This window comes from Lissotriton helveticus, chromosome 4_1 (assembly GCF_964261635.1).
Source record: "Lissotriton helveticus chromosome 4_1, aLisHel1.1, whole genome shotgun sequence".
In the NCBI taxonomy this organism is placed as follows: domain Eukaryota; kingdom Metazoa; phylum Chordata; class Amphibia; order Caudata; family Salamandridae; genus Lissotriton; species Lissotriton helveticus.
In genome coordinates, this window is record NC_136063.1 from 2,100,853,960 (window position 1) to 2,100,868,088 (window position 14,129).

Consider the following 14,129-nt stretch of genomic DNA (forward strand, 5'->3'; position numbering starts at 1 on the left):
ATTTGGTGTAAATCTGTTCGGCCTATTTTGAGGAATTAAGGTTAAAAAAATAGAGAGATCTGAACAGTAGGTCCCACAGGATCACAAATTTAAAAAACAGAGCGCTCTGATTGGCCAAGAGGGTTATTTTCCCATCTGCCATCTCCATATCGCAGAACCGGCACGGTCCCTTGGTACCGAGAAATCTGATTGGCGAGCCTCAATTTTGAGAGAAATGTTGTAGCTGCCATTACAGGATAGAGTAACTGTGTCCCGAAAAGCAAACAGCAACAAAAAATAAAGTATACGGGGGCAGATTAGGGGTATCCTGACCCCTTCAGCACTTGAGTGGGTGTCCCAGAGCGCCCCACACTCCCTGAGTCAATCTATATATATTTTTTTCAGTCCACCAGTCCTGCAGAACTTTTGATGGTCTCATAGGCGAGGTCCTGAAGGAGCCCACAGAACCCAGTGTGGCCCTCCTTGTTGTACTTTTGCGGGAGAACTGCGGGACTGGGGAAAAAAACATGGCAATGCTCCCAACCCCATGCTGCACACAGATTGGGCTCGTATTTGGGGTAGGCTGCTGGGCCGGGAGGAGAGTGGGCTATCTGCAGAGGATTGCGCCAGACCCTTCGGCTAGGCAGTCTATCCAACTCCCTAGTGTGAATGGTTAAAAGGTATGGTCAGTGGGTGAGTTGCTATGATACATTTAAAAAAAAAAAAACCAAAGGTTAAAGTGATGTTATAGAATGGTAAGGTAAAAAGATTTTACTTTACATTATTAAAAAACTGAAATTCACTGAACAACCCAAAGGGTTAAAGGGACATTAATAAATAGGTCTGGGAATAATATCTCATTTTATGTTTTTTTTTTAAATCTGAAATTCACAGAAAATACTAAAGGTTCCTTTAACGTTATAGTTGGCTGAGCTTCTAAGGATTTAGGTTAAAGTTTTTAAAAAAACTAGAATTTCACTGGGGAAAAACAAAGGATAAAGTGATATTATAGTTAGGCCTTTTATTAATTTAAAAACTAGTGTTTTGAATAAAACAAAATGTAAAAATGCATCAGTGATAGTTTGCTGAGCTAATCGGTGTGGGTGAGAGCTCTGCAGAGTTGCAGTTCAGCTGAGATCAATGCAAGCTCTCCTAGTGCCTAGTCTCCTTGTGCCTCCTCCCTCTCCCGGGTTATTACTTATCAAAGCGGTACACCTTCTAGCATATGTCCATCACTATTGCCTTTCATTAGACTTTTCGTGCTCAGCAAGGGACATATCCATCCTACTGATTTCCACTCCATTATCCTTCTTACAGGTGCTGGGTTGTCCATCTTCTCAAGAAAGAGTTCTTCCTTCTTCATGTAAGGAGCAAGAATCACCACGAGCAGCAGCAGGGCTGACACAAGTGCAGACGGATAAGAAGCTATCCTGCGCTCCTTCATCCTCCAGTCTGTTTTACTAGCACACTAGGTCCTCCAAAGCCGGTCGTGGCGGGCCAGATCCATGCCAGATTTTTAGCATATCCCCATTTTGATAAATGTAGTTATCTTAAAAATCTGGCATGGATCCGGCCCTCCAGGACCGACTTTGAAGAACCCTGCCTTAGAGCAGGGTTCTCCAAAGTTGGTCCTGGTGGGCCGAATCCATGCCCGATTTTTAGCAAATTCACATTTAGATAAATGTAGTTATCTTAACAATCTGGCATGGATCCGGCCCTCCAGGACCGACTTTGAAGAACCCTGCTCTAGAGCAGGGTTCTCCAAAGTTGGTCCTGGTGGGCCGAATCCATGCCTAATTTTTAGCATATTCACATTTAGATAAATGTAGTTATCTTAAAAATCTGGCATGGATCCGGCCCTCTTGGATGAACATTGGAGAACCCTGCCTTAGTGGCCTGACGTTTCTCATCACCTGTAACTTCAGTGACTACCAAATTTTCTTCAACAGTTCATCTCAATACCCACCTAAAGTGTGTTTCTCTCCCTCTGAAAAGTACCCCTGACAATCCCCCTCCTCATTTTAGCATTTTTTCCGTAGCACCTTACAGAAACACGAGTCAATACTCCTGTGCATTTTTAGCCCATCGTCTTTCCTCTTCTCTCATCATTATTTGTATTCCCTCCTTTCCTTACCCACCTTGAGCATCATTCATGCTGCTCCTCTCGCCATCCAAAAAATAGCACATTTTACCTCCCTCTTCTCATACCCATTTGTAGAATAATCTGTGACCTCATTTAACACATATTATTTCCCCCTCTCCTTTTGTTAATTAATGTTCATAGCAAGCAGAACTAAAACATCAGTGTGCCATCTTTTCTATTGCCCACTGCAGCCCAGTGTATGCTATTCTGCCCCCACAAGGCCACCTGTCTTGCACCATGTTCTTCCTTCCCCTTTCAATGTCTCTCATTACGCTGTCTCTTTCGTAGTCCTGTAGTATCTACTGCTCTGCCCATCATCTTTCTCTAAGATGAGGAAGAAAAGCTTGCGTTGTCACCTGTGTCGTCACAGCGGCCTCTCTCATAAGAACTACAAGGCACGATGCCACAATGGCATTAAATCTAATAGTGCCATCATAGAGTATTGAACTGAACAATGGTGTGATTACAACAATAACCAAGATCTGGATGTCTTTCCCCTAAAAAGTATATACTTAGACTGTGCAGTATTCTTCACACTCCCTTATGGAATGTAAAACAGAGTGTCTTGAACTCAAAACTCCCAGATCCTTAAAGGTTATAATTAAAGTACAGAACGTTCAGAACCAACATTGGAAAAACATTGTCTCCATGTAGATCGTATTGGGTATTTACATTCGGCAAAACTAGCTAACAGACCAGCGGAGCGCTGTGTATGTGGGTTGTGGGGTGCAATGGGGTTGGGATAAAAATGTGGAGGTCAGGGAGCTGACCAGTTGGGTATCTCACACAAGGCCAAGATCTCCACACCAACGCTAACATCTAGCCATAAAAACGCTTCATGTTGATACCAAAGGACCAATGTTTCATATTATATCAATACAGAGCAGATCTCTTGGCTTCGTCAGTGCTTGTTCAATTTGGTTTACGTCCACATAATGACTGCTCTTCTCTTCAGCAGTATGCAGAACATCTGCACGTTAAGTAAATACCACTGACTCATCGCAGAGCAGATGTCTGAGGACTGCAAAACCCACTATGTTCTCTGGATTAAGAACATGTCTTCAAAATGCAGTAGACACTTTTTTGGCTATGATAAGATAAAGGTTTTAAAAAATATTTTCAGTGTGCATCATATTAACGCCTGTATTCAGATTTAAGCAAAGGCGCACATAGTTTGTGAGATGGCTGAACTTGATTTTCTTTATTCATACAGAGTAAGGCTTATATCAAGTGAAAACCATACATATCTGTCTATGATTTGTGTCTGCAGTAGGACAAAGTAATTATATTTTTTTATTGCAGCCTGCTATCACCATGTGCGAATACCAGCCAAATCCACTTTTTTGTTTGTTTGTTCAGATGCCTACTAAGTTCTAAAAAGGAAGGGAAAATTAATGATGCATGTAATTGGCGGTCAGTTTTTAGGTTTCGCCTACACAGCTTTTGTGCTGTGTTTGTGAAATCTCTTGTGTGGAAAAAAATTCTTAAAAGGGGCTTATAGCCCACCCATCACTTACCTATACTTGCCATTCGTTGTCTCCCACGTCACTCTTGTTTCCTTGCTTCCTATTGGTCGGAGCTTCCTTTCGCCTGGGCTTCAGTCTTCGTCCCTGCCATGGAGCATGGGCCAAGTACTACTTCCTGTGACCAGTGTCCTTCCACTGGCTGCAGGCTCCTTCAGGTACTCTTTTTATTTTTATTTTTCAGCACGCACTCTTAGAGAGTACATGGCTTTACAGTCCCTCTCATCCAATCCTGCAACCCCCCAGCACCATCATGTCTTTTTAACCTGCCCTGCCCGCTACCCGTTCTTTGTTTCCCATTCTATGTAGAACATGTCTTCTGTCCTTCTCTTGAACCCACCCACTTGCTACACGTTATTTGTTTCACACCCTCTTGTTTTTGCACATTCATATAGCGTGAACTCGACCCAAAGGTATTGAAGCACTTTACATGAGTACCAGTAACATTACACCCAGATACCTTCATTTTTGTTGTTTTTTAGGCACGGAAAGATTAAGGGTCTAATAGACAAAAGGGCCTCCGCATTTGTGGCGGGGGCCTGCACTCATGGCTGGACCTCCGCAATGAGTAACTGCAGTGCGGCTGTCCTGCCATAATTGTGAGCCCCCTGGCCACCACTGCGGGACCTCCACCACGAGTGCGGAGGCCCTTGGTGAATCTAATTGATTTGCCTGGAATTACAGGATGTTGAGGCAACGCTGGGACTCGAACCTGGTCCCCCAGTTCCAAAGCTGGCTGCTCTGGCCGTAACTTCACATCCTCTCAACGGTGCTGGGTCTCCACCGCACAAGCCCCCCACTGAGATGTGGAAACACACATAAAACTGTTTTTAAGAGGCAAGGGTAAATTATTTTCCAGAGCGCAAAAAGGAAGGAAATGATCTATATACTTTATGGTTGTCTGAAGATTTTCTCTCTACCTAAAGAAAGATTAAAAAAAGGTTTTGTTCAATTACACGTTCCTACTAAATGCAACCTGCAGAAGTATGTCTAGTGGAGGAAGAGCTGTGGGGATTTCAAGATTTGCCTAGAACTCCCTACGAAGTGTCTTTTTTTTTTTAGCAAAGCGCCAGACATTAATCTAAGATTTGCAGATTTCAGATTTTCAAATAATTGTTTGTGAATTTGCCTCGAGTAGTTAAAGGATTAATTTTATCATCTTCAGCTGGATGAAACACTGAGCGGCACACTGGTATGCAAACCTGTGATTTTTAGGTTGCAAACCCTTATTTGCAGTGAATGCATAACTCAAGCAGCTCTTCAAATAACATTGCATCTCTATTTATAGATTTATAGAGCACGCACATAAATTTAGGGCATTGCGGTGCAGAATAATAGCCGTTTTATTGCCCTTGGATGACTAAAGGCATTTTTTCACGTAACATGACGTGTGTATTTGTAGAGCACACGTTCACCCAAGGGTATCTTGACACTGAATAAGGGATGTTTATTGTTACCCAACTCAATGGTACTCATTCTATCGACCTCAGAAGGATGAAAGGCTGAGTGGATCCGCCAGGATTTAAACCTGTGACAATGAGGTTGAATACAGGCCACTACAATGCCCACGCCACGCAGATATATGTATTTTCTAGAGACATTATCTCTTTTTACAGTCCATGTCCTAAATGGGCCTTGTATCCACTATAGAAAATTGAGCAAAAATACAAATAAAACATTTACTGACAGTTGTTTTTTTTATAAAGCGGTGCATTGATGTTGCTTCAAAGCGCTAGGTGAAATTCAGAAAAAAAACGAGTGCAGTCAGATCTTCAATCATTGCAAGATGGATTGCTTTCGTTTTCAAGTTGTCGTTTAGTTCAGCGCTGAGATTTGGCTTCAGTGAATACTACAAACCCTGGTCTCCCAGACAGATTTGCTGTTGCTGAACGCAGGCTTCAGTTGGGCTAGCGGGTGGCTAGTTTTTTAAGGTAGGGCCCAATACGCCTTATTCATGGCTTAAAGAAATATGACTTTATTCTTGCATGTACTGGAGGTCAGTCGGATGTTTTCAAGGACAGTTTTGCCTGGTTATGCCGGCACAGGCTCCGACACAGTTTGCAACCTTATTCTCTTTGCATGAGGTTCCAGGTTCACCTTGCTCCTCTATTTGCTCCTTTGCCACACAAACATTGTCGAATTTTCAGGATTGGAGTCTGAAATACTCTAAGATGCAAATGTTCTTTTCTTTGGCAGGCCAATGAGATGTGGAAAAGGATGTCCATGAATATTCTCTCTGTAATGGGTGTTCGTTTATATCCCACAGGCCTGGCGGAAACGTTGGTTTGTGTTGCGGAGAGGTCGGATGAGCGGGAACCCAGATGTTTTGGAGTACTACAAAACCAACAGCGCCAAGAAGCCCATTCGGGTGATAGATCTCAACGAGTGCGAAGTGCAGACACACACTGGCCTCAACATTGTGAAGAAAGAATTTCAAAACCACTATATCTTTGTTGTGAAAACCACCTTCCGCACATTTTATCTTGTGGCAAAAACAGAAGAAGAAATGCAGAACTGGGTGCTCAGCATCAGCCGGATCTGCAACTTTGGACACCTGAAGGATGGGACAGGTATTAGCAAGACAGTCAAGTCAAATGAGCTCAATAAGTGTCTCTGAATAGAACATGTGGTTGAAAATGATGTTAAACTTGAACAGTTGTTTTTATGTTCAGTTTGGAAATTTACTGAAGCTCATAAGTGCAAATATTTTGGTTTAAGTCCGAATGTCATATGAAATGTTACCAAAGGTCTCCTTTCTACATGTCCATTCACGAAGTCTCTTGCACATATATAACATTGGTCAGGACACAGGGAAATGTAGCTAGAGTAAAGTTGAGATTGTTATCTGCCATGTTACATGGAATTACTGCCATCATGGACTTCTGAACAGGATCACAAGCAACCCCAGACTGGTTTCAGCCTATTTGGCCCTCGTCAGTAGGGTGCAGCTTGAGTCCTATGACACATTAAACATAGGACCAACTTCTGGGCAAACCAGTCACACATAGGGCGTCATACTGAGGGAAACAGAAAATGATAAATGGATTCTGTGAATGAATCTCAGTCGATTGATAATTACTTTGAGCTGCATCCCAGTTCGTAGTTTTTTGCCCACCCTGCCACCTTAGACAAGAACCAGCCATATGCAAATCAGCATTTGTCCTGCTCAATAGGACTAGTCCATCCTTAAACTGCCAAGCCAAGTCGCCTCTGAAATGGATCACAAGCAACACCAACCCGGTTTCTGCCTTGTTGGGCCCTGCCGGTACCCTACACATTCCTATATGTATCCTGCCTGGCAGTGTTTGTTATTCTGACAGTTCTCTTCAATCCACCGTTCTCAATTCCTTATCTAAATATTTCCGTAATCACTGGACCGTTTTTATGCGTTGTAAACAAAAACTAAACTCCTTATCATAGGCACTAACCACCTGCAGCAAAACTACCACCTCACTCATCTCTCTCAGTGTAGGTAATAATACATGTCCTGTGAGCAATATATTCAGACATGTGATTTTAAACCTGTCGACCTCATTTGTCAGAGTAATGTGCATAATTTTCAAACCATAGATAGTATATCTAGCTAGTGTCCCACCTGAAGTAAGATGGATACTCAGAAGCCTCCTCACTGATCTGCCCAAACAATCCATTGTCTTCAGCCTCTAGACCACACCGCCTATAAATGTTTCGCAAGTGACAGTAAATGAAAATCATTTAACTCTTATGCTCGAATCCCTTTAGTGTCTATCAGTTGCCGGGTCCATCCAGTTGTCTACACCAGTGTTCCCCAAAGTCAGAGGGACAGATTCTTAGCATACCCCCATTTAGATAAATGTAGTTATCTTAATAATTTGGCATGGACCGGGCCCTCCAGGACCGACTTTGGAGAACTCTGGTCTAAATGCCACTCACTGCACTATCCCATTAACCGCATGCGCGCTAGCGGTTTTCCCGCTGCGCGCTGCGTTTTTAAAAAAGCCGCGTTACATGACGATCTGAGCTCGTCATGAGCGTGCGAGCGGCACAACTCATGACGAGCTCAGCTCGTCATGAGCGCGGAAGGGGTTAAGGCTACCAACAAAAATCAAACACCATCCAAAACATGAGCTCCCCCATATCATACATCATACATCCATGATTCATCCTTGCTTCAACAAGAGGCAGAGCCTTTCCTAAAAAATACCCACGAGTATAGAACTCGCTATCATCTGCTCTTCCCCTCATTTCATTTGAGAACTCCTCATCTTCAAAAGAAAACCAAAGATGAGGCTGGCTCGCATGCTTCCTCCAGCCTGTAGTTGCTAGATGCTCAGACATTGCTCTCAATGTCCCAGCATTTCTTATTTGCCTCAACAGGTGTGTTGCCTTCATTACATACAGAATTCTACTTCAAATCTACATTAAAAAGAGCATCTCCTGCAAATGCAACAAAACCAACATTGTAATAGGTCTTTTGTATAACTATTTCATGCTTCTTGTTGAAATGTTTTTCTTTTGATGTTTCAGTGTCTAATCATCACAAAAATGAATTGTTAGGTTCTGGAACAGTATTAAGCTCTGAGGTGATATGCATTGCAGCCATTGTGATTCTCTGTGACAATAAGGAGCTTGTATTGAAACAGACGAAGGTATTCTCGAGGGGGAATGGCTTAAGGTCAGACAAACATGGCGTCTGACCGATTAGCTCCTATTCGGAGTCGTACAAAGTGCCTACCGAAACTCATGGTAGCATAGTGATGTAGGTATCAGCCCGATAAGTAGCTGTATTGCTGCAAAAGAAGTTGGACCTCCGAGATTGAGCTCGAGCGTGAGGGCATGAATAACAGCGGCCAATTTGGGGCTTGCAAACAGAACATAAACCTGAATATGAGGGCAAACTCACATACAATCGACAGATTGGCAATGGTGGAGGTGGTGGGCAGGCACATTGAGCAGCACACTTGGGCAGACAAGGCATTGCAAATAGCGTTGAGGACATCCCTTAGACTTTAAAAGGCAGAGGAAATATAAAGAACCTCCAGCATGAGTAAGAAGTTGGTTGAACAGATTGAAATGCTAGGCATTGTTTAAAATTAACGCTTACATCACAAAAGGATGAGGAACAAAACAACGAAGCACAAGCATCGCATGATATTATCACACAATATTTTGTGGCGAATAACACAGGTAAAGTATCCCTGAGCATATTCTGGGATGCTTGAAGGCAGTCTTCAGATCTCTAGAGGATGTTGCATAGTGGAGACAACAAAGCACTATCAGGCTAGAAGGGTCTAAAGAGAATCTGTGGAAGTGGAACCAAAAATAGTAACAGAGTGACATGGACTCAGGTGCTCTCTGAAGGCCTTAAGGCAGGCAACCTCATTAAAAGGTCAGATTGATCTCCAGGCCACAGATAAGTCCGAGAAAAGGCTGTTATGTTGAAAACCAAGATTCTGTGGGCGAGCCAATAAGCCTGGCTCCCTATCGGCAAGGAGACCGAGGCTGTAGTTTGTATCCAGAAAAAATCCTTCCCATATCAGGAACAAGGGCAACACACTTAGTAAGAACAGGTAAGGATACAATCTGGGCTTTATGAGACTTTTGCACCACCTTATATCGTGAAGACCCAATCCAACTTGAGAAAGTTAAGGTCTTTATTAATGCGTTATAGCTTCTGAAATTAACTAAGGCCAATAGTGCTAGTATGGAGGAGCTAATTTCAGCCGAAGAAGTCTTACAGGCAATTTCGGCTTTATATTCTGATCAATCCCCTGGACCAGACGGGCTAATTAATAGATTATACAAGAGACTGGAATGAACCCCACACTTAGTAACTCTATTTAACTCTTCTTAGACTCTCAAGTAGTATCACTCTTGATTTCTGCAGCAAATATTATGTTACTACATAAAGTATGTGAACTAGTAACATGTATGAGCCTTGCACCCTATAGCACTTCTACATTCTGATGTAAAGAATTTCACAAAAGTATTGGCCAATAGGTTAATGCCCGATCTGCCTTACATCATGGACCAAGACCAATCTGGATTTATCCCTCAGAGGCAAGCAGTGGATAATTTTAGGCGTGTACTCCACTTAAAGGAAAAGGCTAACTTCAGAAAGATACTCTTAGTTATCCTATCATGAGTTGCTGACGAAGCATTCAGTATAGTCAGTTGAGTATTCCTCTCACAGGTCTTGGAGGCGATAGGTGTGGGTCACCACATGCTAACCTGGATAGCAGCTAGTTATACAACAGACAAAATGATTGTTAACAGAACCAAGTTCGAGGGGATGATTTTAACCCCTTCGCTGCTAGGCCTTTTCCCCCTCCTGTGCTAAGGCTTTTTTTGGTGTTTTGGGGTAGTGCGCGCTTAGGCCCTTGTAACTTTTTGACCACATAAGGGATCCGCGCCAAATTTGCGTCCTTTTCTTCCAACATCATGGGGATTCTAAAGGCGCCCAGGGTTTGTGGATTCCCTTGGAGGGGTCCCAGAAATTAACCAAAATATAGTGTTTTTTTTGTTTTTTTCAGAAAAATGGGAAAAACGGGCTGCAAATGAAAGCCTCTGGCTTTTTCCCTGAAAATGGTATCAAAAAAGGGTTTGTGGGGCTGAATTCTCCATTTTCTCAGCTTTTAGGGAATGACAGTGTTTTGTCAGAGAACCGAAATGTTTCACTCAGTTTTGGCATTTTTCTGGGACATAGCCTATTTTTGCTATTTTTAGAGCTTTCCACCTCCTTCCAGTTAATGGTAGAAATGAGTTTGAAAGCAATAATGGATCCTGGAAAGCTTTACATTTTCGAAAAATAGACAAAATTCTGAATTCAGAAAGGGGTCATTTGTCTAAATCCATGAAGGTTTCGTTATAGAAACTAACAGTTAGATATTGGAATATTTGAAAATTTGTTGAAAACAACAGCCTTTTGTCTCAACGTTTTCACCTATAACTTTCTCTAATTTTGACAGCTCTTGGAAAGCAATATACCGTTACATCCGTTAGACCTTCCTGGTTGTGGGGATATATGGGACTTGTAGTTTCACCAAGAACCCGACGAACCCAGATCCAAAAACTGAGCAGCAACTTGCAATGGTATTTTTTCATTTACTGGGTATAGTGCACTTTGTCTTGGAAAATGTACACATGGAATAATCTGTATGAAAGACACCTATGTATGTATGAATTGGGTACAAATTATAGAGTTCAGAAACAGTATATAATTGCACATTTTCAAAGTTGGGAATACTCATACTAGCATGAGAATTATTGGTCATTTTTCATAAAGTTTTTTTTTCTACACAATATCTTTCATTCAAAGGGAGAAATGCAAGAAAGCTCAATTGGTAATAACAGTTGATTTACAAATCTGAATTACCACAAGTGTCCCGATAAAAACGGTACCTCACTTGTGTGGGTCGGCCTTGTGCCTGCGACAGGAAACTGCGCAAAATGCAACGTGGTCACACCTAAATTTTGCAGTTACAAATTGACCCTTTTTTGGCAAAGTGCCTACCTGTAGTTTTTGCACCCTAGTTCTTCCGGCACCTAGGGAAACCTAGCAAACCTATACATTTTTGAAAAGTAGACACCCAGGGGAATTCAGGATGGGATGACTCGACTGCCTACCACCAGGTTTTGTTACCCAGAATCCCTTGCAAAGCTCAGATTTTGACCAAAAAAACAAATTTTCCTCACATTTCTGTGGTGGAAAGTTCTGGATCCTGCGTGGATCAACAAATTTCCACCCACCCAGCGTGCCCCCAGGTCTCCCGAAAAAAATGGTACCTCACTTGTGTGGGTCGGCCTTGTGCCTACGACGGGAAACGGCACAAAATGCAACGTGGTCGCTCCTCAATTTCCCAGTGAAATCTTAAGCTCTTTGGACAAAGAGACTACCTTTTGTTTTTGAGCCGTAGCTCAACCAGCACCTAGGAAAACCTAGCAAACCTATACATTTTTGAAAACTAGACATCCAGGGCAATTCAGGATGGGGTGACTCGTCTGCCTACCCCCAGGTTTTGTTACCCAGAATCCCTTGCAAACATAAATATTTGACCAAAAAACACATTTTCCTCACATTTCTGTGGTGGAAAGTTCTGGAATCTGCGTGGATCAACAAATTTCCACCCTCCCAGCGTGCCCCCAGGTCTCCCGAAAAAAATGGTACCTCACTTGCGTGGGTAGGCATAGTGGCTGCGACATGAAACAGCGCAAAACGCAGCATGGTCGCACCTCAATTTCCCAGTGAAATTTAGCACGATTTGGACAAAAAGACTACCTTTTGTTTTTGCGCCGTAGCTCTGCCAGCACCTAGGGAAACCTAGCAACCGTATACATTTTAGAAAACTAGACACTCAGGGCAATTCAGGATGGGGTGACTCGTCTGCCTACCCCCAGGTTTTGTTACCCAGAATCCCTTTCAAACATAAAAATTTGACCAAAAAAACACATTTTCCTCACATTTCTGTGGTGGAAAGTTCTGGAATCTGCGTGGATCAACAAATTTCCACCCACCCAGCGTGCCCCCAGGTCTCCCGAAAAAAATGGTACCTCACTTGTGTGGGTAGGCATAGTGGCTGCGACATGAAACCGCGCAAAACGCAGCATGGTCGCACCTCAATTTCCCAGTGAAATTTAGCACGATTCGGACAAAAAGACTACCTTTTGTTTTTGCGCCGTAGCTCTGCCAGCACCAAGGGAAACCTAGCAACCCTATACATTTTTGAAAACTAGACAACCAGGGAAATTCAGGATGGGGTGACTCGTCTGCCTACCCCCAGGTTTTGTTACCCAGAATCCCTTTCAAACAAAATAATTTGACCAAAAAAACACATTTTCCTCACATTTCTGTGGTGGAAAGTTCTGGAATCTGCGTGGATCAACAAATTTCCACCCACCCAGTGTGCCCCCAGGTCTCCCGAAAAAAATTGTACCTCACTTGCGTGGGTAGGCATAGTGGCTGCGACATGAAACAGCGCAAAACGCAGCATGGTCGCACCTCAATTTCCCAGTGAAATTTTGCACGATTCGGACAAAAAGACTACCTTTTGTTTTTGCGCCGTAGCTCTGCCAGCACCTAGGGAAACCTAGCAAACCTATACATTTCTGAAAACTAGACACCCAGGGCAATTCAGGGTGGGGTGACTCGTCTGCCTACCCCCAGGTTTTGTTACCCAGAATCCCTTTCAAACAAAACAATTTGACCAAAAAAACACATTTTCCTCACATTTCTGTGGTGGAAAGTTCTGGAATCTGCGTGGATCAACAAATTTCCATCCACCCAGTGTGCCCCCAGGTCTCCCGAAAAAAATGGTACCCCACTTGCGTGGGTAGGCATAGTGGCTGCGACATGAAACAGCGCAAAACGCAGCATGGTTGCATCTCAATTTCCCAGTGAAATTTTGCACGATTTGGACAAAAAGACTACCTTTTGTTTTTGCGCCGTAGCTCTGCCAGCACCTAGGGAAACCTAGCAAACCTATACATTTCTGAAAACTAGACACCCAGGGCAATTCAGGATGGGGTGACTCGTCTGCCTATCCCCAGGTTTTGTTACCCAGAATCCCTTTCAAACAAAAAACTTTGACCAAAAAAACACATTTTCCTCACATTTCTGTGGTGGAAAGTTCTGGAATCTGCGTGGATCAACAAATTTCCATCCATCCAGTGTGCCCCCAGGTCTCCCGAAAAAAATGGTACCTCACTTGCGTGGGTAGGCATAGTGGCTGCGACATGAAACAGCGCAAAACGCAGCATGGTCGCACCTCAATTTCCCAGTGAAATTTAGCACGATTCAGACAAAAAGACTACCTTTTGTTTTTGCGCCGTAGCTCTGCCAGCACCTAGGGAAACCTAGCAAACCTATACATTTCTGAAAACTAGACACCCAGGGCAATTCAGGATGGGGTGACTCGTCTGCCTACCCCCAGGTTTTGTTACCCAGAATCCCTTACAAACATAAAAATATGACCAAAAAAACACATTTTCCTCACATTTCTGTGGTGGAAAGTTCTGGAATCTGCGTGGATCAACAAATTTCCACCCACCCAGCGTGCCCCCAGGTCTCCCGAAAAAAATGGTACCTCACTTGTGTAGGTAGGCATAGTGGCTGCGACATGAAACCGCGCAAAACGCAGCATGGTCGCACCTCAATTTCCCAGTGAAATTTAGCACGATTCGGACAAAAAGACTACCTTTTGTTTTTGCGCCGTAGCTCTGCCAGCACCAAGGGAAACCTAGCAACCCTATACATTTTTGAAAACTAGACAACCAGGGAAATTCAGGATGGGGTGACTCGTCTGCCTACCCCCAGGTTTTGTTACCCAGAATCCCTTTCAAACAAAATAATTTGACCAAAAAAACACATTTTCCTCACATTTCTGTGGTGGAAAGTTCTGGAATCTGCGTGGATCAACAAATTTCCACCCACCCAGTGTGCCCCCAGGTCTCCCGAAAAAAATTGTACCTCACTTGCGTGGGTAGGCATAGTGGCTGCGACATGAAAC

General features: G+C 43.2%; 1 protein-coding gene across 3 annotated transcripts in view; it reads left to right on the top strand.

The window, feature by feature from the left end:
• The window catches only part of GAB3 (GRB2 associated binding protein 3), a 489,597-nt gene that overhangs the window by 260,654 nt on the left and 214,814 nt on the right, over positions 1 to 14,129 (top strand). For all 3 annotated transcript variants that reach the window (XM_078688765.1, XM_078688763.1, XM_078688764.1), the window contains exon 2: positions 5,912 to 6,215. In XM_078688765.1, coding sequence (XP_078544891.1) covers positions 5,951 to 6,215 — 265 coding nt within the window. In that variant the 5' untranslated portion in view covers positions 5,912 to 5,950. The remainder of the gene's footprint in view (positions 1 to 5,911; positions 6,216 to 14,129) is intronic.